The 27751-nt window shown below is 46.8% G+C and overlaps 1 protein-coding gene across 1 annotated transcript; it reads right to left on the bottom strand.

Annotated features, from left to right (window-relative positions):
• Positions 1-2768: 2768 nt before the first annotated feature.
• Positions 2769-27751, bottom strand: LOC149353342 (annexin-B12-like). The gene is made up of 11 exons (XM_089575805.1): positions 27550-27751; positions 22528-23231; positions 20481-20556; positions 15821-15915; positions 15507-15711; positions 14611-14690; positions 14378-14434; positions 12488-12677; positions 9745-9803; positions 8932-9054; positions 2769-2825 (listed from the first exon to the last, which is right to left on the bottom strand). The coding sequence occupies exons 1-11, from the start codon at positions 27749-27751 to the stop codon at positions 2769-2771; spliced, it is 1848 nt and encodes a 615-aa protein (XP_089431931.1).

Genomic DNA, 27751 nt, shown 5'->3' with positions numbered 1-27751 from the left:
ATGCAATATTCCGGAGACGAGGCCTCGTCAGGCGTGCATTAAACGCCTTTTGCCTCGTCTACCTTGGCAGTGCTTTATGCCAATGTGTGTTATTCGGTCTTGTATTGTAACCAGCTCTGTCAAAATAAAATGATCAAACAAAACAAATCTGGAAAGTTATTCGCCTGCTTTAAAGTGAGGGCAGTCGAGAGCTGCGGAAATCCTATTATTTGACGACCGCCGGGCACGTTTGTAGCTGTCGTCACCGCTGACTTGTCCAGCTGTTTGTCGACGCAAGTCAACCCATTAACGAATTCGTTTCCAATCCACTTCAGCCTGCTCGTCCATTGTCCACGGCGTTGCCACCCCCAAGTGACATCTTGTGGAGGAGCTGGACCTTCAGTCCTTCATCTCTCCAGAGGTGGACTCGAGTGCACAGACAACGGCCCATTGTGCTTCGCCAGCCTCGTGAGCCGCCGACTTTCCATGGACAACCGCAAGAAGATGTCAAAGACAGGCTGGACGTGTTCGACCGTGTGGCTGCGCTGAACGCTTGGCACAGCGAAGCAATACTCCCGGATGTTTCCTTTGCATTGGACGGCCCAGCGAGAACGTAGTATTAAAGCCACGAGCTTTCCCTGACGACGTGGCAGACCTTCAGTAAACAGCTACTGGGGACGTTCAGCGGCGTCGTCCGGAGAAAGAGCGGAGCTTCTGTTGTAGTCGCGAATTCAACGCCCAAATGAGATCGTGACTTCGTACGTCGAAGGACGACGCACTGTTCTGGATCGCTAATTTCAAGGACCGTTCTGGCCCGTCTCACCATATGCGTGTCCAGGAGTTCTACATCGCCGTCATCTATAAGTTTGGAAGCACACCGACACACACTGCATATCACGAGCCACTTCCGGCAAGCCACCGGAAGATGAGGAGGACGCCTTTCTGGGACCCATAAGCCCAGCGACTTTGTACAATACCAGCGCTCAGACCCTGAGCTGCAGCGCATCATAGAGTACCTGGAAGGCAAGTCTGTTTTACCCCCCCCCCCCCCCCCCCCTAGAGCATTCAAACGTTGATTAGCCTCCTTTTTTAATCAGAATGGCGTCGTCGGGAAGAAAAACTTCGCACCTAACAAAACCGCCTGCCTTCTTGTCGCCCCTACGAACATCTGTGAAGAAATTCTACAGGCTTCGCACGACGAGCCAACAGCAGCCGTTTCGGGTTTATTCGCCATCTCCGCCGAATTCGCGACAAATATCACTGGCCCCGTCTGTCGTAGAAACGTTTATCCCTGATGGTTGTATGCTTTAAATTTCTGCATTGGGAATGCTTGCCTGTATGTTATATCTCTGGCTGACTTGAAGCCTAAGTGGGAATGAATAGTTACAGTGCACCAAAGTTATAGCCAGCTGATTAAGTGTTCTGAAACAGAGTTTCGGAGATCACTTGCTGCGTCAGCATGGCGCCCATTGAACCTCATCCTCATGGATTGTCCTGTTCCTCCGACATGTTTACAACAGAAGATGCATTGAAGACAGAAAGTCGTGATGCTTTACCGTAAATTACATCAAGCGATCCCTGTAGAAAGTGATGTCCCCTTTCAGCTCTCATTTCTTGCTTTGGCGATTGGCCATTCGAACGAGTTCACTGCGAAATTCCGATGAAGTTTCTACCACCCTTGCCCCTCCACCTGTTAGAGGCAGCGTCCGCCATTTCACTTTCGACTAGAGCACAGTTTTTATATTGGTCGCCGAGCGGGCGACGCTGTGCGGTTTCCACAGCGGCACTCGAGCGCGCAGCTGTTCGGACAGCACCTCGCGACTAGAGAAAATGCATTCAAGCAGCAGAGTGCCGCTCTTCGACTATAATCGGCTTTCTCGTTTTACGCAACACAGCCTTTCACATTCGACGAAAGCTTGCCTCTTAAAATAGCCATCCGGAAAGCGAAACCTGCTTTCTCTCCGGCCACCACACATTGACAACTCTGGTTTCTTCCCCTGTTTTGCGTCTATTTCCGAGGGGCAGCAGAGGAAGACCAAGGTCTGAATTTACGACAACCCAGTAGCAAGAAAAAGAACATTCTTTCGCGAGCACTTGCGCGTAATGTGACGTAACGGGGGCATATCGGCGTAGTTACGGAAAGCTACTTAAATGGCATCCAGAAATCCTCACAAGTGTTGCTACTTCTTCGTGACTGTCTGCGTTATGCAACCGTGCACAGCGAAAGAGCTGCCGCGCTGGTTCGTTAGGACTTGCCTCGCTCCTCAAAAATATACAATTAGTAGGCCGTAGACAGTCACCGTCGCAGTTGACTTCAGGCAAGTGGGCACGTTTGGGCGAATGTATGAGTGTGAGAGAGCACGTTGCAGTTGTTCACAAAAGGATACACCTGTAGTCGTCGCGTAGAGTTACAGACGCTATCGCTTCCACAACAATTGCTGTAAGTTCGCTGTGTGGGCAAAACATGGCTGTTTATGCCCAACGCGATTACACCTCAAGACAACGCCAAATTACATCACACAGCAACTTTAAAAGAACATGGTACTGAACAACGTTCGAAGTACGCATGCGGAAAACGGGAAGTAATAAATCTTGCATGGTTTTCTTGAACGGCCGGGAGTAAAAAAAAATGGCCAGGCCCAAGTTTATTGCTGTAGGCCACCGGGAAGACGCTTCGCTGATTCACTCAAACTTCGAGCAGCTCCCTTCCAAGTGCCTCGGCGGTGCTCCTGTGGGCAGGCTTCGTCCGGGCAGTAAGCTCAGCAGCTGGCCGTCGAGTAGCCTGAAGCTCAGTTCCCTTGTACGATGGCGAGCAAGGCCTTCCTGTAGTTGCCCGACGTGTCCGACTGCGACAGAGAAACGCCGTTTTGCGCCGGAGAGGAAAGGCAAGTGGATGGACCGACAACAGTGCGCGTACGAAGTTACAAATATCCGTGCTAAAAATCGCGGCGTCGCGAGCGGACCACACATAGCGCCCGTAAAACGTAGTATCACTCAGGCTACATATGAACAGTACTAGAACCAGGTGCACTATTCGCAGGTTGTGCTTACAGCTGCCGTAGCATTCTTATTTAGTAATAAGTAATCAGATTTATTTATTTTATTTATTTATTTCAAAATACTGCAGGCCAGCGTTGGCCCAAGCAGGAGGGGCATAAGGTAACACAAATTACAACGCCACGTGAAAACCTTTCATGTGACACACAGCAAAAATGGAACTTAAAAGATGAACATAGCAACTATAAAGAGAAATACATGCTTAAAATTGAATACAGGAGAGTCACTTCCTTTTTACTGAAGCAAAAAAGTTTTTAGTGCCTGTTCTACGTCAGGAGAGTTAAAAATCGATTCAGGGAGATATTTCAACGAGAAAGTTTGCGCTATTCAGACGATCACGGGATGGAGAGGATGGGGCTGGGAAAACTTGTAAATTTAACGCCATTCCCTTCCTCTCTGTCTTGTGGTAAACAGCGAAGCTAGTCTCGTTGAAATCGAAATGCTCCAATTCGGTCAACAACGCATCTTGTTAATCAGAGGCGTTCATCAAAAATTCACTGCAAATCAACGTCTCTTGACTAATAGTTGCGCGATCATCCACACTGTACCGTCATGGCTATCCTCCCAAAGCATGCGCGATAAACGCATTTTTTTTTTTTCATTCAATACTCTTTCCATAGCCCTCCGGTATAGCCTTTTAGGAAGCTCCCCTTCTTTCCCTCGCTTCTCCATCGTGTGAGGTGTTCAGTGTCTGGCAGTGTGATGTTCGTATACGACCGCGAGCTCTCTTAAGCGGCTGAAATACCTCCGCGCATAATCTGTGTAATCTTAAGGGGGGAGGGGATTGTAAAACGCCTTCAGCCGACCGCCGTATCCGACGTGGAGTCAAGAACGCTCGTCATACACGGAGCAAAGTTTTTACATGCAAAAATATGGTAGAAGAGCAAAATGGCATCTTTTTAAGTCAACGTCTCCACCCTGTTTCGGCCACTGAACAGAAGTTGAGCTCAAAGTAAAATTTAATCGTCATCAGGACAGTCACGTCCAAAGCAGGTAAAAGGCCTTTCCTACTTAACTCTTTCTCCCATTCAACTCTGTCCTCCGCCAGTTATGGCCTCCTTATCCCCGCAAACTCCCTAATACCACCTGCCTACCTCTGCCACCCTCTGCTAAGTTCACCTTACTTTGAAACCCACTCGATTGCCTTAAAAGACCACCGGCTACCCTTCCTCCGCACTACATGTCCAACTACTCCAGTCCATTTCATCTTGATTTCAGCTTGGGTACCATAAATTGAGGTTTGTTTCCCATGTCTCTCTTGCCTGCTTCGTCTGCGAACGTCGTTGCGGTTTTTAGAAGCCAGTGAACGCCTATCACGACTGACGTCACACCAGCCGCATGACTTCGCATGGCAGGACTCGTGCGGAGAGACTGGCACCGGATGGCGCCGCGAGGCGTGGGAATTTTTTTTATCATTTGTAATTTATCGGATCGCTTTTGAAGACTTATATGCGGCCTGAGGGCTGAGTGGCCTTGGCTCAACATAATGCGTGCATTTCATAGCTACCTTCAAAACCGTTTAATTGGATTTTTAGAGTTACATTTGCCATTTTGCTTTCCATGGATCGCTGCGTTGTCTCAATTTAATTTAAAGCCATTTTAATTAGCCTAAAAATTTCTGCCCCGTATTTGAGTACTGGCAAAATACAACTATTATACGCAATCCTCTCGAAGGATACTGGGGAGCTGCTCTTTATGACCTGAGGGTGCCCGCCTAAGGAATGCCATCCAAATGTCTTAGTCTCCTGGCAACTTCACTCTCTTGTTGCGGATCTGCGGCCCCTACTTGCCTTAGATAGACTTAGCCTCTCACAAACATCAATGCCTCATCTATCCGAAGCTGTTGGTCCTTTCCCGGACTGCTGAGTAATGCTTTAGTTTTATTCATATTAATTTTCCCATCGTTATACTTTTGCTGCTTAGGCCTTCATCATGCACTGCAATTCCTCCCCTGAGTTGCTATTAGTACGGCAGTGTCGCCAGCAAATAAGGCGTTACAAATCAGCAAATCAAAGGTGTTAAGTTAGAAGTCTACGGGTCCAGTAGCTCCTTTTCCCCCTTTCGCCGGTAACTGCCGCGTCCATTGCAAGTCTGGAGGGGTTAAAGATGATGACAGCGCGTCGCGCGCTTCGGACGCTGTCCAAGGCCGCGCGAAACTGGGAGCAAGACCGCGAACAGCCTTGTCAGGGTCGCAAATGGCCGACGACCGTTTTACATTGAAAAGAGATAAGCTCTCAAATGGTAGAGTGTGTGTGTGTGTGGGGGGGGGGGGGGGTCAATAAGGTCGGCGACTTCTGAAACCCCCGGATTGTCGAGCTAAGCGATGGAGTTCGGCTTTGCTGGCGCCTCGCCAGGGTGCATGTTCAAGGAAAAGTGCGCCGTCTGCCGAGTCGGACTCTGGCGAGCACTGGGCTCCGCCCACTTGTATGTACAGTGCCATTGCAGCGGTACTGGTCGAAATTGGGCGAGAGCAGATTTAATAAAGCTCCGCCCAATTATCGAAGGGATTAAAACCCGCTGCAAACAAAGAACGAAGAGGGAGCGCGCCAAGCATCAGTCTAGGCCGCTTTTATACAGCCCTTCTTTTAAACAGCCTTTTTGTTAAACCGCCTTTTTCTCTAAGTACTTGTATTTCGGTGCCGTCTTCAGTAAACAAGTTTTGTGTGTCAAGAAGCTGGAACTGCTGCCCCAACCGGCAACGTGTCGCCGGAAGAGCGTACGAAGACGCGAAGTGCTCTTCGTACTTAACCGCATACGATCATTGGCTAACGTGCCATCGCTGCTCGTCTCCTTCGACGAGCATCTGACCAGCCTAATCCGGACTGCCGAGTCTTACGAGAAAAACTTAACTGAAGGTGTTTGCCATTAACTTCCACCTCCAACTTTTAGCAATCCAGCTTTGTAAACACCACTTGCAAACTCGCGGAAAATTCCAGCGGAGATAATGTGTCACCTTGCTTGGCACCTTTCCTGATCGGTATTTTAACTCTTGAGAATTATGGACGCTGTGCAGTCCCTGTTGGTATGTCCCAGCGCCTTTACATGTGTCTCTTCTACACCCTGGTTATGCACTGTCTGCATGACTGCTGATGTTTAGATTAAATTAAATGCTTTCTTGTTACTTACGAATGTCACTGGTCACATTCTGGGCATTTCTATAGTCTGTTGTTGAGTGCGCTTTCCGAACGCAAGCCTGGTCCTTTGGTTGACTGAAGTTTAAGGTTGTTTTAATTCTACTAGCGATTACCTTGTCACGTCCTTGTAAGATAATCGCTTCATAATTTTTTAACTCTATGACATCATCTTTCTTCTGGCTAACTATGTTAGCATTTTTCCGTGCTTCCGGTATGCTCGCGGTCCTGAGGTATGGAGTATAAAGGGTGCAAAGTTTTCCGTAGAGCAACGTCTCCAGCGTTCTTCAATAGATTTGAAGTTACTTAATCCGGTCTTCAGCTTTTTCTCTTGTCATTGCTTGCGGGGCTTCCCCCACTTTCTCTTTCGTTATTCCAGAACATCAGTTTACCCGGCATCACTACTTCTGTCATTACTGCGATGATTACTTTGGCTACTGCACAGATTCGTATAAAAATTATTTGTTACTCTACTCATCCAAACTTCTGAACGCATTGCGATAGTCTCTTAGTGCGAACATATGTCTTTGGTTCATGCCTAATTTCCTTTTTGTTTTGTCATGAGGCTACCTCTGTACTTTAGAGATAGTTCAATACTTTTCTTATACTTCCTCATATAACTCACCGATTAACTAGTTCTGCTAGCTCTGTCTTATATAAGGGTTCCGAGACTTTTATGGTCTGGGGTTTCTCAATTAGATCCATCATCAAGGGGTAGAGCTTGCCAGTATACAGCCTAGTTACCCTGCCCCCTACTTCTAAGCGCACTCTGATTATATTGGTAAGACTGTCAATCCATCTACGCCCGCTTAAATTGTCTTCTGTAAAACCGGAATACCTGTTCTCGTGTGATGTCTTTTATTTTTCCTTCTTACTACTAACTCACTTATGCACTTCCTCCCCACTAGTTTTTCTCGTTCCCTTCTGAAATCTAGGCTAATTCTAGACCTTATCTGAAGGTCGCTACACATGACCTTGTTTAGCACCACAACATGCATGATGCCGGGATTAGCACACCATACGAAGTCTGTTTCATTTTTAGTCCCCTTATTCAGGCTCCTCCGTGTCCATTTTCTGCCCACGCCTTTGCGAAATAAGTTATTCATAATCTAAATATTTTATTTTTATCATGTACATCCTATTCCTGCCTAAAACTGTCTGCGAAGGCTGGTAGTACGTCTAAAATGAATTGATTTGATTAAATTTATCTCTGCAAATTCAACTCTCCGTTCCACTCTGCCATTCGTGCAGTCTATACTGTTTTTTACCACCACCTGCTCTGCAGAGACTTTCTTCATTGTGCTATGTTTTCAATTTATTGCCGATTTGACGTCTACACGGAATCTTTCAGCTATTTCGTCATCGTTACTATGTCAGCGCACCATAAACAATCATAAACTACCATCATCTCATTTAAGCTCAAGAATTTGTCGATGTGGGAAGCTATATCCTTAATGATCAAGAACACAAAACCTACCTCTCGTTTTCTCGACAAACCGCGATAACAGAATACCCTTTAAAGATGTATATGCCTGATCTGTTCTCGTAACCACGCTAAGCCCTATGGCATCTCATTCGATACACAAAAGCTCCTCGAACAGCAAAGTTAGGCTAGCCTCACTCGGTAAGGCCCTTTCGTTAGAAGCTTCCAGTGCAGTTTTCAATGGCAACCTGTCCGTATAGTGATTCGCAGCACCCTATCGCTATAGCATAGGTGAGGGCCGAGGTATTATCGGGGACAAATGTTTGCGGGACGCAGGTTCTTGGAAAAACGTTTATTGTAGCTCCACCACGCCACCCAACCGCCTGATATTGTTACCGGAGGAAGGAGCATTTAGGCCTTTAATACCTTGATACATTATCAGACGACTGGGTTGCGAAGTGGAACTACAATAAACATTTTTCCAAGAACTCGCGTCCCGCAAACTTTTGTCCCCGATAGAAGTGGAACTACAATAAACATGTTTCCTAGAACTCGCGTCCCGTAAACTTTTGTCCCCGATAGTACAAGTAGTGTATTCACACAGGAGGTGCTGGTCAGGTACTGCACCAGGATGACCGACCGCTGTCCTAGTGAGAGAGCGTGTTTCCCATTGTTCCCTCAGACGGTCGGATACAGCTTAAGAATGCAGCGAAGCACCGCCCACATTCCGGGCCGCCAAAAATATTCCTCCATGCCAAGAAGATAGTGTGGTGTTCAAGCTTTTTCTTCTTACGCGAAGACGAAATTATAAAGGCAATATTTCGATGCCTCTGGCTTGTTTTCGACTATGATATATATACACAAGAAATGAAAAGCTGAAATATTTTACTGTTGTGATCGGTAAGCAGAGTAATACAGGACGCCACAGACCATGACCCATTGTTACCAACTGCTGTTTTTTGTTCACTTTGTACCGTACTGTAGCGCGGTTAACCTTAACCAGCATAACCTCACTGGTCGTCAGCTCTATTCGCCGGGAACAGACAGCCCCCCAGGCGTTGTCGGTGAATTTTATCAGCCTTATTTTTTTTTAGTAGAGAAATGAGGCAGGCACGAGGGTTCGAACCCCGGACCCCTGGCAAGTGAGCAGGATGCTCTATTCCTACGTCCGATCGCTGCAAAGACTAAGCTTAAGCTCAACCTAAATATTCCTTTCTTTAGAAATTTCCAAGCGATCATATGGCTGAAAATACATCATTTCAGGTTACTTACTCCCCATTCTTTTTACTGATCTCTACTGTCCTCAAAATCGCCCAGCCCACAACGGTCTGCGTCGCGTACCTGAATGGCGCTGCCGAGGGACACCTTGTACTTGTCGAGGTACTCCTGTTTAATCAGCTCCAGGTCCTTCTCGCAGCGGGACACCACGACTCGCTTGAGCACCCTGTCGTTGGTACCGAGTCCCTGCGATAGAGCAATAAGGGGAGTCCTGCGTCGGATGCTCTCTCTAATGCTACTTAACGGCGTTGGACCTGTACACCATCGAGAGCTCGCCCCGGGAGAAAATTATCCACATGATAGTGTCTTTCGGCATCGCCTTTTTGACACACTGGCGCGTCCGGTGAAAATACAAATAAGAATTTCAAAAGAAACATGATGTGCCTTTGCGAGAATGGCTTTATTTTACAAGGAACAAGTGCATTATGTTCTGTGTCGTAGCCACTTTTAACGAAGGAAGGCAGGACCGTAATCGCACAGTTCTGAGTCCGTCTGTAAACCAGAAACTCATACTCGTTCGCTCTTGACCAGATTAACTGACTCATTCCGCGACCGACATTAGCTTCATCTACGTTAGATGAACAGCTCTAGTGTCATAATTAGATGCACGCCACGAGTCTAGTTTCCCGTGTGGGAAGTGGCAGCTTTATGAGTGGAGGCAACACACTTATGATTCCTAGCTGACAGCTGTTGGGTGCCTGGCACAAAGGAGAGGAAGGCTAAGCTTATTTGTCCATGCTTTAGCCAAATCTGAAGCGAAACTACAGTGAGGCTTCGCCCGAGCGCAGGTGATGCCAGAAAACGAATATTCATCATGCTACTCTTATTTCAACTACTCAGCCTTAACTGCTCCTATAGAAAGTTGTACCAACTCACCTTCATGGCGTAGTACAGCGTTTCCGCAAAATAAAAGGGAGGGCTGTAGACACACTTCACTGCAAATAAAAAAAGAGACTGACTTATTCACGCCACCGTGTAATACCTGCAAGCAAACGTGCCGTGCGCTTTGCTTGAATGTATGTGCAGCCAGTATACATCGGGAGCATAACGCAAGTGGTATTTTTAAGTCAACGTCCATCAAGATTTGAATCAAGTCCGCCGCAAGCAAGCTCATCTGCTCATTCGTTCTGATACCGCAAAGAGAATCATGCAACCACGTAGCTCAACTCTCGACTCCCGTGGACCGCTGCGAATGTTCAGGACCATCGATTAGTTCTCTTCACTGACAAAGAAAACATGTGTGCCAGCTCAGGCGAATTTTTTTGCCGTGCCATAAACAAGGCCTCGCCTTTGAATCACCGTCGCCGGCTCTCGCAATTATCCTTGCATTTATCAAAAAGGCAGATACAGCTCTTTGCTATAGCGACAGTCAACTACAAGACGTGCAAGCGGCAAACCGAATTCAGCGTGAAAATCAACCTACGCATGCGTAAAGCGATTCCTGGCTTGTACGAATTCCTCTTGGAGTTAATTTTCCGGGACCGCAAGCAGTATCAATACAGGACCACTCATTCCTACCAGTTAAGTGTCGCTACCATTTAAGCATTGATTCACTGGAAAGTTCGTAAGGCTGATAAAATGCATTGGAAAATATACACGTCCAGAAACCTGCCTGGGGAGCTCGAGTGGCATGCCTTGCAGTGCATCATCGACACCTGCCGTTGGTCTGCCGGTTCGAGATAGCTTCTCCATAGCCTCCTCTATTTGCTTATCGTTGAACGTGCAGAGTGTTAAGCCTTGTGTCAAGCTAGAAGGCGCGGTTGCAATGCGCTCCGTTCGCTACTGGAGGTGCTGTCTGTAACGGCGGGCGAATGCACTAATGGTCACTGCATGCTGCGTCGTGCACGATACACGTGACATGCATGGCGCGCCGCTACTCCCGCCCGTCGCTCAAAAAGGACAGGTGGCCCCCGGCGACGGCCAAGTCTCACAGCAAAAATCGGCAACTGGGATGCGAAATAGTGACGTAGCGCACTCAGTGCAGGCACGCACAGCGACGAGCTATCCGAACCCAGTGACCAACGGCAGCTGTAGCTTGAGCGCTGTAGGGAGGTGTGGACATCTGTAGCAGGGCAGACAGCATACACAAGCAAGACACCTATAACTGAGCTGAGGCAGCTCAATATGCCAGGTGTCCCAGCTAAATGTAACCAAGCTTTTAAAAAACACGGGATGTCCTAGCCGTCTGAAACCAAATGAGGGTCGTTGAGAGTCGCGTGACCTAGTCTGCAGTATTTTTTTCGTTCTTCAAGGTTGACTAATTAGTCAAGCTTAATTAACTAACTTTTTAATTATTGGCTTTAGGAACAAAGTGTCAATGGAAAAGTTGTCGATCACTTAGAGAAACAGCTTACTGAGACATCTGCAGCAAAGTAATATTACGTAAAGTAGTGTTTCTTTACTTGCCTTTCACCATAACCCGCACAATAAGAAAAAGCTTCCACATTTCAACTGTGCCACTTCAACGTCCCAAGACGCACCTTAAAGAATAAAATCCGTTTTTTTCTGAAGTCCTCTCCTCAATGAGACTTTGGGTGCACATTGGGGAGGAGAAGTGAGTGAGCAGCTGGTCACGTGATAACTTTCTTTTAACGCCAATAAATGAACCTACGTAAATCGTAACTTCACGGAAACAGCACTACTAGCGGTTTTTCGAGGCGATCTAAAAGTTTTTCATTGACACTTTCTTCCTGAAGTCAATAATTAAAAAGTTAGCTAATTAAACTTAACTAATTAATGACCTTTGAAGAGCGAAAAAAATACTCAAGACTAGGTCACGCGACTATTAACAACTCTCAGTTGGTTTCACTGGACTAGGACACTTCGCCTTTTTTAAAAGTTTGGTTACATTTAGCTGGGACACCCGGTATATCCTAAGGTCCTAAGGTTCTAGCAATATCAGCGCGAAGTTCGTGGACTTGGAGCAGATGAAGATAAGCAAGAAAGCCCGCCAGCTCGGGCCATTTTCCGACAATTGAAATGGCAGCTAGATGCCAGTCGCGAATCGCCTGGCCCTCTGGTGGCATTGCTCGTGATGCAAACACGCGCGGGATTCCGAAAGCGTTTGCCCCGCGGAGCTCTGTAACCCCCCTATGGTAGTCAAAGCCCAATAAGGAGAATACAGGCCCGTTCATGGCCCAATATATAGAATACTACGGATCACCACGCCATGCGTGGTCAGAAAACTAAACATCTGATACCAGTGTTTGGCACCGAAGCGCTGAATGATGTGTGATTTCAAGCTTGGAGGAGGCGCATACCCGCCTCTAAGCGCCCCAGTTCAGGACGGCCGGACATTTAGGTTCTGGGCGGCCACTACAAAACTCCTGTGACGCGCTTTTTTTTCCCATTATCTTGCATTACTACGGTTCTTTCAGAGACGCCGGCTGTAAGATTGTTCTGCACTGAAGCATAGCGTAGCAACTGGCACGAGTTGAGGATAAGTGCGCTGTAAGCCAGTACGCCAGTGCACGTCCGAAGTGAAAGCAGGCGTTCGTGGACTCCAGTTCTTTCATTACGCCTTCCATGGAACGATTCAAGCCACCCAGGGTGAAAGCGAAATTCCTTTTCTCAATTTGACAGGTACAATTTGGCGAACGTGCAGGTGAGCAGTACGCACCGATGGCAAGGAATCCGTTCTTGATGTCCCCGCTCATCTCGCTCTTGATGGCCTCCATTACAGTGTGGTTAGTGAGTGCGTTGTATTCGCGGAAAACGAGCCGCAGCTGCTCATAGCTCTGAGTGGCAATGATGCGGTTGAACGCCGACACGTCCGTGCCCCAGCGCAGCACTCCCGCTTTTTGCAGCTGCTGCACGCAGTCGCGGGAAGAAGGCAAAGCTACAGTCTCGGGCGCACAAACAGGGTGAACTCTTTCTCCACGTTTGAGCTAGACGGCATCTTACGGCGCACGCAGTGCTGCTTTGTCCACATATCCTGGCCGTTCACCTTAGCTAAATATATTCTGCTCTGAGTTCTTTCCCGTATCTGATTACTTTATATGTTTATCAGTTGAATTTTCATTTCCATGGGCGCAGAAAGAAGATGTGCGCGGGCAAAGGATTGAATTTTGGTAGCCAAACCTTAGAGATGAGGGTTACAAACCAAAATAATATTTATACGCATGTTCAGGGTGCGCCGTAAATATCCCCACACCTTTTTACCTGTATAATCCCCTTAAAGCGAATAAATATTGAAGGTTTCTTCGATAGCACTTCTTTACTGGCCCCTGCAACATAACACAAAGGTTTTCATTCAGTTCATAGGTCTTTTATATTCATCATAGTTTCCAGACATCGGGTGCACGACTGCACCGCAGCTTGCATGGCATGTATGGGAAGTAATATTTTATGCTTGCTCTATGAACTTCCTGAGGACCTCTACTATCGTGTGCTCCTTTACGCCAACTCCTGCTTAAAAAGCTCCTCTTCCCGTCACAATCAGCAGTGCACACTTCTCTTTTCACACTCTTGTCTGTATTCTAGAACTATCACTATTCTCAGGCTTTTAGGCAAACACATACTGCAGCTCTGTCGCACTAAAATTTGTCGCGACGGCTGCATGGCCACCTTTTTCACGTTCCTCGTTCCCTAGCGTTCGTTCATGTTTTTTTGTTGTTTTTTTCTGGGAGGTGAACATTTTCCGTAGCAGAAGGAACAGTAGGCTTTGTGGGATCCGTCGAGTGCGTCATGCGCGAGTATTTTGTGACTAATCTTTTGTGATGCCATGAACATCAATTTTAGTAATTTGGAGGTCTCAAATGGTGCTCGTTCGGATTTGTTTAACAATTTAACAGGCCCGGTACGTAAAAAATACTCTGAAAAATGCGTAAATCGCCTTGAAATTCCGCACACGTACTCAAGACGACTGAAGAGAAGTACAGGGAAAGCAAAGGGGAAAATCTATAAAAACTTCAGGCGTATCGAGGACACAAATTGCATCGCAGTACTCGCGTCGCATAAAAGCATCAAATTATTTACTTCCGCGTAGCTCCAACACGCAATTCAAACATGAGAGCTTTTAAGAAGACCTGAGCGTGGTACAAAAGAAAGTTATACAGCTTTCTCAAATCTTCCAAGTGTTTCCAAGTGTCAAAACATGAAACAACGCTCCATCTTAGGCGTTTCACCTAAAACGCGTTAGACTAATGGCAGTTCAACTACCGCAAAGGATTAACTACAAAACAATAATCCTCGAAGGCTTCGATTTGGGAGAGGGCAGGTTCTTAACGGTGTTAATGTCAACAAACAAGCTTTCAGGAGTGTTACTCTGAGAAACTCTGGCTTAGGGATTGCGCACAGATTTCCTAAGGCCTCGTTTTGCCGGTAAGCACTGTCAGCGAAGAAAAGAAAGGACCTAAGCAGGATCTCTAATTGCGCTTTCCACCCCTGTCGTAGCTCGAGTTATAGTTCAGCGATTCAGAGGTTCGCGACATGGACCAGCGCATTCCGAACCGAAAGTGCTCCAGCTCGCCACTGGTGCTTCTTTTCAGAGGAGAATTATGGAGCTCACAGCGGCGTCGTTGCGCGCCCGCACTGGATCCAGAAGGGTGCCCTCGTCACGCTGGGCCTGCAACACAAACGCGAGAGAGAAAGCGGGAAAACGATCAGCGGTTCTCAAAAGCCGATGGTGGTGGACGCCTCGCCGCTCCGAGGAAGTAGAAACGTTCTTTTTTTTTGTTATTATTATTGGACCATAACGGCCCAACACGCAAGTTGGTTGCTTATAAATCTGCGTTCTCTTACATTACACATGGAGACAAGAAGGTGTCGAAAATCGCCAGATGTGTCGCCAATGATGTCCTTCTCCAAGTCTTTCTTGAATACTGCAAATATAAAAATAAATTTCATACGTCATACTGTATGCGAGCGTTTTTTCATATGTGAATAGAAAAAAAGAACTCAGCAGCAGCCTAAACATCAGATGCTGAGCAGCATCGCGTGGTAGTAAAGGCAAATTTAATTCCATTCTCACACTAAGCATTAGGTGATGCTTGCATTTTTGCTTAGCTGGCAATCTTTTTCGCACTTCGCTGAGGAATACCACGTGATAAGTATAAAAAAAGAAAAGATATGAATGTGCTACCATTTGTCTTCAGCTTTCCAAACGTGCGCAACTCACTCGGAAACTGCGCTTGCAACGCAGCCAGTCGAGAACGCAATCTGGCAAACACATCCAAATATTTCCACGAACATACGGCACAACGAGCGTAAGAACAAAAAAAAAACAGCGCGAGCTGCGCGTTATTTGGGCCCCGTCCCATGGCCGCGGTGCGTCGGGTCAAAGTTCTGATTCAATCCTGCCAGTTACGAAACTCCGACTCAAAACCCTGTCATGACCAGTGGCCAGCCTTAGGAGGTTAATAAATGGTGGCGAAAAATATGGGCTGAGCAAACTGTCTTGGTGACGACTCGTAACTTTTTTTTTTCTCCATTCTATGCGTATTTTCCTGTGAATGCTACGGGGCGCGTGCCAGCCTGCTAACCTTCGAGTGTGGGCGTTCACGGGCTCTGTGAGGAGTTTCATGACTGGTAGGATCAAAGTGCCCTGACAGTGACTCCGAACTTGAGCGAAAGGAGAAACCAAGGCACCAGCAAAGCACCCGCAAAGTCCACGCTGCGTTTAGTGCAGGGCAGCTCACTTCTCTGGTAGTGCTCCTTGATGAGCCTGATGTCGTTGTTGCTGTGAGTGCAAAGGATCTCGATGAGGCACTCCTCGTCGGTGCCCAGGCCGGCGATGGCCTTGCGCAGCTCGCGAGCAAGGTACTCGTGCAACGGGTACAGCAGCCCCACTATGATGTCCTCGAGGTTACCGCGCAGGGCGGACTTCGCGTCATCCACCAAGTCCTGCGATGGTCACACAAGGGCCATCCCCGGTTTCTTTTATTCTCTCTCTCCATTCCCCCTTTCCAGATCCACTGTATCAAGCGAGCAGAAACTTCAATGGAAAACTTACACGTCCAAACGACTGCTTGTATGCTGCAACGATCTCCTGCCGCTGCGGTTCCGACCTTGCACATAAGATGTCAATGATCGTTGCGTGGTCTGTAGCTGGAATAAAAAAAAATAATCCAGTCAATCAATTGATCTGCCACTTGTTTACGTAGCTAAACAGCCAACACTGTCAGTAGCTGTAAATTTATCACGTGCGTCACGTTGCTAATCATTCAGCCCGGACGTCCTGCCAAAACATCCCAGTTAATAAAGCTGTGCGACATTAAGATTTGCGCGTGCGTCATTGAAACTTGAACGCGGCAATAGTAAACAAACAAACACGTTCTACTTGCCGGATGGATAGTTCCTAACGCACAAATGGGAGACGTGGGGGTAGGCGCTTCGCCGGCAGTTAGCATAGAAATCGTTCAAAGAAACGGGACCAGAATAGTTAACGCTCCCATTTGGAAAGTCTAAAACTCCAGTTTGTTCACTTTTTATGAAGTAGTTACCTTCATTTTAGCTTGCTTGTCCGAGTAAAAAAAAAAGGTGACGTAACAAAGGCAAGAAAAAAAAAGTGCGCCATCACCTAACCACGTCCGGTTCTAGTTAGTGAAAGTATAGAAGCGCCAGAACATTTCAACTTCGTGAGGTTTAGCCTGTAAGATCAAATAGCCTAGTCACGAGGGTTTAGTGATCTCAGTGTTTGTAACGAGGGCTACCACAATTTTATGACGTTCTATTTCAATACACATTTAGAGCATAATTCATGAAAGACCAATGAGGGACGAATGCTATAGGAACTTTGAATATGCGGCTTCATTGATTGGCTCTGAAGTGCCGAAGACGTACTGAGGATCGTGAGGCACGCCTAGCAGGAAGGAACCGCGAGTTAATTTCGAACTACAGTTGTTCTTGAAGGTGCACTTAAATACAAGTGCACGATATTTCGGTTGCAACCAACTGGCCTAAACTAAATATAGTTTATAAATAAATATAATTTAAGTTTATCAAAGACTAATTTTATAAATAAATATAGTCGTCCCCGAACCAGGACGAATTTTTCTTTAACTACGAAGTTTCTGAGAAAGCTGTATAGCTTTCCTTTGTAGCCGTATCACTGCGCTCGGGTGGGTGTCAATGAGTAGTTACTCCCTTATTATAAATAGTTTCCTGTTTAACGACGGTTCTGGTGAGTGTGCCATCATGGGGCCCCTCACTTGTAAAACTTATGCGGTGAGAACCCCTAAATAGTGCTCGCTCTTGAAATAGAAGACATGGAACCCACATTTACACATATGATCAACGTTTATTTTTTAACAGAAAACGCAAAACTTCTTGGAAGACCTCCGAAATACGGAAAAAGCACCACAGGGGAAAGAAGGGCCGATAATCATCGACTTGGTGGCGAGTGCTAGTGCCGCAAGAATAAGAATAGAGTTCTATGTAAAGTTTAAGCATATTTTACGCGTATATTCAGTAACAAAAAAATCTAACGCTCACGAATCACCAGCGCATGCGAAAAGCTGTGACTTGCTTATTACACCAGGTGTCCCAGCTATCTTTATCCAAAGATTAAAAATATACAGAGGCAAGATAAATGGATTCATCTTCAACCACGTTGTTGACCATTGTATTTCGTTACTCAGAGTATGTTCGTGCTCTGTTTAATTCAATACCTACAAATTTTGGCAAAATTAAACTTCCTTCTATTGCGCTTCTGGCGAAAATTGCGCTGGCAAAATGTACAGCGTGCCAAAAAACGTCTAATTCATCACTGTTTGTTTATGTGTGCTGTAGATAAGCTGTCAAAATGCGCGCCAAAGATGAAAAAAATGTCATGTGACCATGGGCTTGCGCACCGCGACCACAGCGCTCTCAAACGCGGAATCGGTGAAATTAGTCGCGTTTGATGATGCCGCGAAAGTAACTACGTGCATTGGTCAGCAACATGTTTTAAGTTGCCTACACCTATCTCGCCCTGGTATATTTCAAATTTTTGCCTAAAGATAGCTGGGAAACCTATTGGAAAAGTGCCAGAAGAAATTGAAAGTGTGCAGCGAACATTTTCAATTCGACGCAGGATAGCACACCAGACTGCGTATGAACCATGCGACGACAGGGACAGTAGAATGATTCACCTGCCGGTTTTCCCTCCTAGGACTGTATAATATATCGCTGACCTTATAATTCCAAATTGAGGAAAAAAGCCGGAAACATTTCTGCGAGACTCACGCTACTCTACAACAAATGACTTCGCATTAAGCATTCGCTCCCAGGGAAAAACTTTTTAGCTCCGATTAAAGAGAAAATTCCCCTAACAGATAATACGTGGATTGAAGTTTATTTTATTGAAACCTTTCTTTATCCAGATCATAAGTGGGTTCTCACAATAATTGCACGAACGTACTTTGAAGCAAATCTTTCCTCTGTTCATCCTTTTACCTGTCTAGAAGTTACCTCATGTGTAACGAAAGAGTGGCATCGAAGACGGAACTAGACAATAGAAAAAAGGCGAAAACTGAATGAGGAACACATTTGTTACAAAATACGACTCTTGATCTCTGTTGGTGGCATTATTAGGAAGGCCAATCATTCACTGAAACACATATATGCGTTACCTTTCTTTTTTCCTCTTTCCAGCCTCTTTTTCCTCTAGTTACCACCAAACAAAACGGAAATTGGAGGGGCAGTTCACGTTCACAGCCAGGGACCACAAAATCCTCCTCTGTCTATTTTCCTGCGCGACAGTATTCTGTTGCTGCCTCGAACACGCTGTATTGGTAAATGTAATACACGTATTCAGATCATAAAAATGAAAGCCGAAGAAAAACAAGCTCAGGATATTGAAGAAAACGCGGCATTGATTTCGACATAGCCGTGCCAGCAATGGTTCGGTGTCACTGTCACGGTGGTAGCATCGAAACCTAGGGGCTTTGTGTTGTTTTAAACAACACTATATATACTCGGATAAAACTCAAGAACGAAGCGGAAAATTCCCCGCAAAAGATGGCCTCCTCCACTGACGTCGTGGTTAATCCCCTTGGACCTGCTAGCGGGACGTCACGAGTGGGAGAAAAAAAGGGGGGGGGGGCAGATTAAAGGGGATTAGCCACAGCACATTAGATTAACCAGGGAACGCCATTGGCTGGAGAGCCCCCTTTCAGGGGAACCTTCCGCTTCGTTCTTGAGTTATATCCTGGTCTCTTGAACGCATTGTACGCTGTCGTCCAGTCAACGTAAATATGCATATCATTCAGTGTGTGCCACGTAGACTGTCGCAAGCACTGCAAGAAAACTCAAGTGACAACTGGAGCGTAATCAACGCATGATGTAATTATACATTGTCACCTTGCACAGCTAGAAGCGTTTTTAAGCACTTCTCCTATTATGCGAATTTTCCCTTTTGTAGTGTTCTTGTCGAGGTTTGCATCTGTCCGTCAAAGTGGTAAAAAAATTACGTAAACACATAAGTTGTTTTTGAGTCTTCTGTTGTCCCTGACAGCTTAAATTGTCCACCCGCAGCCGTGGCTCTGTGGCTCTGGCGTTCGACCACTGATTCCAAGGTCGCGGGTTCGATACCCGCGGCAACCATATTTCGATGGAAGCGAAATACAAAAACGCCCGTGTGCTGTGCGATGTCAGCAAGCGTTGAAGAACCCAAAATGGTCCAAAACAATCCGGAACCCTCCACTTCGTAGTTCCTCATAGGCCATGTGTCGCTTCGAGACGTTAAACTCCACATTTCCTGAACTTGCCCTGTCTAATGAGGCAGCGCTTTAGCAACACGCTAGAACAGATGGAAGCGGACAACACGGAGCATACTGATGTGTGCTGACAGCTATCCCAGTGACAATCGCGTGACGATGCCGTCGCAGCGACCCGCAAGTATCAAGCGCTTCATAACGAGCCATGCGCACATAAATAATAGTGCGGCGACCTAGGGGAATTTTTTTACTTTTCTTGCAGTCGTACTACATCTCCAGAAGCTACAGACTACTTGCTTGTTCGAATGCTCCACATTACTGATGAAGTTGTATCTTTTCATTTTTATTTGTCCGAAAGTTCAATAAAGGATAAATTGACAAATGCAATGCTCTTACTTTAGTAAGATGACTGCCAACAATATTGTAATGGTTGAGTTGCCACGCATTTTTTTAACTTTACTCGAATAACAGTAAGACGATAAGAAGAACAGGCTAAGCGTGATAGTCGTATTTTAAGGCAGAAAAAGTTGGCTTGCTTGTGACAGCACGTTCCCGCTTACAAACAGAAGGTTCAGCAAAACACTTCCATATGCCGCAGCTGATACCCGTGACTGATATGCGCTGGGTACACATTTTCACCGCGAGCATGCTGGGAATGTTTTGGCTTTCCTCCGCGGCACTACTGCTGTCGTCACCAAGCCTGCAGAAACGGCTCATGCGTGCTTATGCACTAGCTAGCGTAGGATAGTGACGGTAACGATAGCGGTGTACGGTAACTCTACGCTTAAAGTCCGCACTGAAAACTCACACAGTACCACGAAAGCTTTGCCATGCGGTGTACAAAAATCTATCTACGATAAGCATGATAATGCACCGATAACGTAGCAACAATGCAATTATAAAAAAAAGCGAAGCACATGTGGCGTGTTACAACCAACGGCGCTTCTTCTGTTAAGCGCTGGTCTCTGCACTTACTCCATCCTCTCATGGCTTTTTTCAGCGCCTCAACATCCTGGTGGACATTGAAGGTCACGCATGTCTTGAGGGTTCCCTGCACATACAGCAACATAATAACCTTTTAGCTCTTGCACTGAAGGAAAAAAAAACTGGCCATCTCTTAAGTACCTTTCAAAGATGTAATTAATGCTCGTCATATTTAAGGTCTTTGGGAGCAGCCCATAAAGGGGAACTGTTGAACGTCCATTAAAGAGATGTATTCGATGCCTGTCCTGCCTTGCGGAACGCTAAGCCCACACTGCGGACGCATAGAAAATTCAAGTAGCCTCGTTCTCCTTTGAAATACGGCAAACTCAAATAGCCGCCATCACATAGTTCCAGTCCTGCACTCCAATGATCGCTTTAGATGAAACCAACCACATTACCTCCAGACATTCGCAGCAGTTGCTTATATATACTCGTGCCTCAGAAAACGCATTAACCGTGAGATACGCTGGCAGAACCGCACTTACCACGGGAGGAAGCGTGTACACAAGAGCAGCGGTAAGTTATATGACCTATATGGGCACCTCTGTGGAGACCCTAACGGGAATCCATTGTGGAAGCCCAAGAGCTGTCTCGTAAATGCTGAGCATTTAAAGTAGCCGGTAGAAATCAAAGGCATTCTTGCGCACTCCGGAAAACGATGCTGAGGAAGCAGCATATTTCGCGGATTTTACATAGAAGGAAGAGGAGGCTGAATGAAGCACCCTCTTTCACCTCAGTTACGGTAGATGGAGCCGCACCGATGAAAACAAGCACAGTGCATTGTACAGAATGCCCCTTTCAGCGAATCGCCCTCTTCTCTTGTGGGTAGGTTCTCGTCACTCACCACAAAACAAATGACGCGTGTCTTACTATATTATGCATACTTGACCACTACAACTGCTTGCATTTCTAATGGGGTACTCGTGTGACGCTGGGGAACCATAGTGGGATTAGGCTACGGTTAAGTGAACGTAAAGTACCATAGAAAGCAGAAAGGGAGGCATTCATCACCTAACCTCAGTTGGTAGAACACCACGCGCATTATGCGGAAGCATTGAGTTCGGCTCCATCCCGGGCAACATATTATCTTCTGTCCAAAGTGACTACTCAACTACTTTTCCTCTCAAACAATCACAACACGGAAAAGCGGTAACAGCAGTGCCTGTCTGTGCTGTCCCAGCCTGTCCTCAAAGGAAGTTGGCTTCTTTCGCATAGAACAAGCTCTGGCTACCGCCCCACTTCCTATGATTCCGAACGTTATTGACAAACCGCAAGCAGAACCGCAAGACACAAGCAGAACAAATAGCAAGTGGACACAACACTTGAAACCACTAAAAAAAAAATAGGCGCATTAAAAAGTGGGCCTGCACTTTGCTCACACTCCATCGCTGTGCTCTACTTCGTTTCGCGCACCGACAAAAACTAGTCCTGCTGGGACGTCAGACAGTGCACAGCCCTGAAGCCAAATGCACCATGCACAACATAATTCCCTGCGGACATTCATTCACGCTAATCAAAGGGCTGCACATTTCACTCACGCGGCAGTGTGTCTTAACCTATATAAATTTTGTGCAGCATGCTGAGAAAGCGCCAATGAAAACAAATAGTTACAACCGAAATTTTCTTCTTACACGTGCGCCTGCATTTCGAGAACTGACTGCTTCAAGATTTCAATTTAAAAAGTAAAAACATTTTGCGCAAAACTTGGACAGAAACAGCGCTGAGGGCGAGACGAACGAAAAGAACGGCCAAAAACGAGTCCGTTTTTGTCGTCCATCACGTGCGACTTCAGAGCTATTGTCGTTGTCCGTATTAAGCAGCATTAACTGCATTCATCCGGGTGAACACTCCTCCCGCATCGCTATTCGCATCGTACTGTGATTCGATCAATGTGTAAATTAACCAGTGCCTGTTCTACATTAATTCCAATGGAATCGCCAATTTGTTATCAGACAGGACGATTATTTCAAATCCAGAAATCATGGGGAATTGAGATTCTTTCCGCTGTTGCAGATTTACCACCACACAGCCGGCTCACCTTTCCTGGAGCGTAACAGCTTGGCCCGTATGACGGTCCGTCCGTTATAAAAGGTCTGCTGGGCGTAGTCGGTGGGTAGGGCATGCCGCTCACGGGGCCTGCATACCTAGAGTAGCCGTTAGTACTGTATCCATTTAATGACCCGTAAATAGACTGCGCGCTGATGGGAGGAGGGTTGTAACGTGGGTAAGTGCCCCTGGGGTACCCCGCTGATGACTTCAGCGCCGGTATAGTTGGAACAGGTCCTGCTTGCAAGGAGCCCCCAGGTACGAGAGACAAAGAAGTTGTCGATGGAGTACGCCACGGCGGGGGGCCGCTAGACTGAGAGGGAGGGTAGTTGGCCCCAGGTACGGGAGACAAAGAAGTGACCGATGGAGTACGCCCCGGCGGGGGGCCGCTAGACTGAGAGGGAGGGTAGTTGTCCCCAGGTACGGGAGACAAAGAAGTGACCGATGGAGTACGCCCCGGCGGGGGGCCGCTAGACTGAGAGGGAGGGTAGTTGTCCCCAGGTACGGGAGACAAAGAAGTGACCGATGGAGTACGCCCCGGCGGGGGACCGCTAGACTGGGAGGGAGGGTAGTAAGCCCCAGGTACGGGAGACACAGAGGATTCTGATGGAGTACGCCCCGGCGGAGGTCGGCTGGGCTGAGCAGGAGGATAGAAAGTCGCAGGTGAAACTGGTTCCGGTGCTGGTGATGGGTACCCTGGAGGGAAACGAGGTTAACCTATTTTAAGGTTAAGAATAAGATTTATTTTCCAGTATTCACTGGATGGATTCCTGGGATAAAAGCCACGTATGTGGCTTGACAAAGACCCAGGAACCATTTACGTGGCAGCAGAGGGGAAGGTTTCTGTATGCATGCAATGCGTAAAAATAATGCGACACAAACTGCGTGGTCAAGCGAATGCACAAAGCGCACATGTGCGCCCTCACCGTTCGATCACGTTCCTACGTGGCACTCGCGATAAAAGAGAACGTACCACGTCCGCCGCTAAGGACAAGGATGGCGCAGGTGTATACACTCTCAAGGTTCGGTTACACTACACATAAATACCCCCGAAAGCAGAAGAATGGACAGCCGTCGCCGTAACTCAGTCGGTAGAGGATCGGACGCGAAATTCCGGGGTCGTAGTTCCGGATCCCACCGGCGTCGAGTAGTTGTTTTTTCTTCTGCTTTTTAATCAATTATTTTTAAAAATTATTACCTTATTGACCTCCCTTTGATGAACAACATAATTAATCATTCAAAAAAACATCCCCATTGCTCCTTATTTTCGGTGACCGTTGGCTTCCGTCATGTACAGTCTTTGTCAAAAGTTTAGAGCCCAGGGGGTTCACTTCTAAGCTTTATAATGTGACTCTAGGAGCATTCACGCAAGTCCTACCTATAGCACTAGGCAGTACCAGAAATCTTCTCATGTCCAGGAAATTTCGAGCGCTAGAGATTCATTAAGAACGACACAGTGTGGCTCAAAACAAAACCCCCTGGGCTCCAAACTTTTGACAAAGGCTGTATATCATAACAAGCCCCTCTTTTCCTTTGCCTTCTCTGCTGAATAAAAAAAAGAGAGAATTAGAGCAAATAAAAATTAAGGGGACACTTAAGCTCTGCCTTAAGGGTATGATGCGGCAGCGTTAATGGTTATTTGCTACTTTTTTTGTTAATCAGTCCGTCTCTAATTACACACACTCACTAGCATACATCAGTTGGCATACCAGACCACGTGATAAACCACAAAACACATATGGTCTCCCTTTAACCGTGTCGAACGAACGTGCCTCAGTGGCCAGGGGTAGAGTGTATGACTCTAAACCCAAGGGTCATGAGTTCGATTCTCAACTAATTACCCCAAATTTCTTTTCAGCGTAATTGATTTGCTTTGCACCCCTGTACGTCTAATGACATTTCAGCCATGCTATGACCTCTTGGACACAATTTAAATTGAGTTTTACTCCTTATCAATCCAAAGCGAATTAAGGGTATAACGTCGCAACCCTCTCGACCAATCCTGAATGAGTGTGTCAACGCGCATGGCTTTCCCTACGAACGCCCGACCTGCCGCTATCGCGATAATAATTTACCTCCTTTCACTTGCTACTTTTGTTTCCTAACAGCGTTTACTGCATTCCTTACTATAGCAGCCCGACGTGTTCTCAAAGAAGCGTTTATATATTGCCCGAGAATGCAAATATTTGATGCACAAGCAAGACAGAGCTCCCACTTTCGGATACAAAGCTGCTGGAAACAGCAAGCCGAACCTCTGCGTTGGGTTACTGCGGGCTACGGATGAATCATTCCACTGTCCTAACATCCCGGGCGAATGGCCTTCTTTATGTGATATTTCTTTGTTTTACTTTTTTCCTTACTGTCGGCTGGAAATAAGTGCATGAAATCTTAATAAATGTGAATAAGCCTCAGTTCCGGTGGACGCTGGCTTTACTAGCGCATCTGGACATAATCGAAATCCAAATAGCAAGGCTGTTTCTTTGGTTAGTTGGTTGCTCATACCAAAGAAAAACTTTTAAGCGTTAAAAGAGAAAGCGCTGTGGCCTGTCCCACTCACGTCCTCGTATTTTTTTTTTTTTTTTTTTGCAGAATAACAGTCGGAGGTAAAACGAACCAGGGTGAACAGTCAAGCGCAGGTCTCGGTTTGGCTAGGCCAGACAGAGTAAAATATTAAAATTCTTTCGCTCTATTGCTGACTCAGTGGCTTGGGCATTCCGCTACAGATCCCAAATTTGCCGGGTCTATCCCGGCCGCAGCGGCCTTATTTAGATGGATGCGAAATACAAAAGACACCCCTGTGCTATGCGCTGTCAGAGTACGCTAAAGAACGCCAAGTGTTCTAAATTTACCCACAGCCCTCCTCTACGGCGTCCCTCAAAGCACATGTGTCGCTTCAGGATGTTAAACTCCAAAATTTAATATATAATTTAATGAAATTCTTCCAGCTTCTTGCTGCGTGCACCAAGGCTTAGCGACAGGAAAGGATAATAATAAACACGCCCACGACTGACACGTTTTCTCTGTAAATGGGGACATGGCACGGGCTGGGACACTTTACTTTTTAATCTTTATCAACTGTCCGAACACACTTTTTGTATATTTGGAAGTGAACAGTGCAAAACGAAGGGACATAGTGAGAAGACAAGCGCTGTCTTCTGTCTTGTCTCCCGTCTAGCGCTTAATTGTCTCCTGCGTTTGTCTCCTTGTCGAATCTCTCCTGTCTACCTCCTTTCGTTTTGCGCTGTTCACTCCGAAATAGATAACCAGCCAAGGTGCTATTTTTGTACATGGGGCACTCATCTTGCTTTAATAACGCATCTTGAGAACATAAGCGCTGTGAACAGCTTTACCTAAGCAAATAGCACGTACGAATAGTTTGCGTAATCGTTACCAATACCTAGCTATCTTAACTAAGACCTCGCTCGTAACGAGTCGACTGGCTTTAAGGGAAACCATTGCATCCGGGCCTTTCTTTTTCCAGCGCTAGGTGTACTAACCTAGTTTACCCTGTTTCGCGTCGTCGTAGTCGTCGTCGCGTCCACATGCCCTATTCCCATCACTGTAGGAATGCGCTATCGTTGGAAGGTCCGGGGCAAAAAAAAAAAATTGCTGGGGATTTAGCATCGCTAATCAGGAAGTATTGTGCGAAAGCAGGTTTTTTCAGGTGACAGCCAACGCCCCGTACCTGAAAGCGCCATTCCGAAAGCGCGCTTCCTTTCCTTACATGACTTGCGCGTAGCCGGATGCTCATGGAGACACGACGCGCAATGCCCAGCGCGAGATTTTGTTGGTTTAACACCAGGCTCGATTGGCTGCGACAAGAGCATAGTGCTCTCGTGCAGTGGCAGCGAGGCTGATCTGTTCGCGCAGACGCGGGTTCGAAACCCAGTCGCGGCAATATTTGTTACTTCTCCAGGTTGGCCAAGGTCACCCTCATTCAAAGCCTCGGTTCATTTCCCGCCATTTCTCGCATCACGTGACTAACTTCAGAGGCTTCACCACACAACCGCATTTTCCAGGCTATGAGGCCAATAGTGCTGTCGGACTAAAACGTAGACACCGATAGCATACAAAAGTACAACACTGCGGCTCTCTCCGATGAACGCAATTTCGGGCAACCTCGAACTGCAACGGAAGCACTAAGCCGAACCGTGATTCAAAGTATACTGCCCCTCAGCCACGAATCCGCTCACTTATTCATAGGCTACTGCAGTTATTTGTGCTTGATCAATGGCAGTTCAGTGTAGTGGCAGTGATAGTCAAGCGTAGCGTTATCACTGCATTAATGACTTCGCGAACCAGCTACACCACCGATCACGCGCCTTTCTTAGGAAAGGGGGGGGGGGGGGGGGGGGGCATTGCACTTAAAGGGAAACTGCATAGGTTTTAGAAATCAACGAGCTTAAGAGGGTCGAATGTGTGAAACCTGCAGGTAAAGCATGCGAAGTCTTTTTGGGCTAGCACTTGAAATAGTGAAGTAATCGCCGATTAAAATCCGGACGCCATTCCAGCTTCTCCGCAGCGCACATCGCCAAGTGGGGGGCGCATGATGACGTCATCGAAGGTATGGGTACATTTCCAACGCACAAACGCATGCTTTGAAAGAAAAAAACCAACTCCACCGAAGGCGAACCCTGCCGAGAGTTGTTTGGCAGCGTTTAACGCGCCAGGGCAGGGTGTGGCTGACGACAGCGGTAATTTGAAATCATACCTTCAATGACGTCACGCTGAGTTTCCCTGCACTTCTCCGGTGCATTGAGGAGAAGCGCAAAATTCAATCGTCGATTACGTCACTATTTTAAATGCTAGAGAAAAAACACTTGGCATGCTTTACCTGCAGCCTCTAAAGATCTGTATCCTTGAATGTCGCGAAATTCTCAAAAAAGTGCTGCAGTTGCCCTTTAACAAGCGCAGTACCAGTGAACAAGCTTATGTTCGCATGTAAGGGAGACGAATGCAAGTTCACAAGTGAAACGATGCTGTTCCGTAAGTACACGCAGCAGCCTCTACGCACCTGCGGCGGGTGTGGAGGACTCCGGAAAACTGGGCTGTGGTGTAGGCATGCGCCGCGGCGGCTCGTCAGGATCCACAAAGCCCATCGGTCTCGAGGCGTCCGATGGGTAACTAGACGAGCTAGTTGGAGGGTAGCCAGGGGGATATCCTGGGGCATAGCCTGGGTTGTAGGCTCCACCGGCACCGCCAGAGGAGGCGCTCAT

This window comes from Amblyomma mixtum, chromosome 3 (assembly GCF_055824585.1).
Source record: "Amblyomma mixtum isolate Tamu chromosome 3, ASM5582458v1, whole genome shotgun sequence".
NCBI lineage: Eukaryota > Metazoa > Arthropoda > Arachnida > Ixodida > Ixodidae > Amblyomma > Amblyomma mixtum.
The sequence above is the reverse complement of the archived record's forward strand: the minus strand, read 5'-3'. Positions and strand labels throughout refer to the sequence as shown.

Bases quoted from the DNA above. Each gene is read 5' to 3' on its own strand.
- LOC149353342 (XM_089575805.1), bottom strand. From the start codon at position 27,751: ATGAGCGCCTCCTCTGGCGGTGCCGGTGGAGCCTACAACCCAGGCTAT. The intron at 23,232-27,549 runs GTGCGTAGAGGC...GTTTCCCTCCAG, and splicing joins GTCCTCCACACCCGCCGCAG to GGTACCCATCACCAGCACCG. The intron at 14,691-15,506 runs GTGAGCTGCCCT...TTATATTTGCAG, and splicing joins CAAGGAGCACTACCAGAGAA to TATTCAAGAAAGACTTGGAG.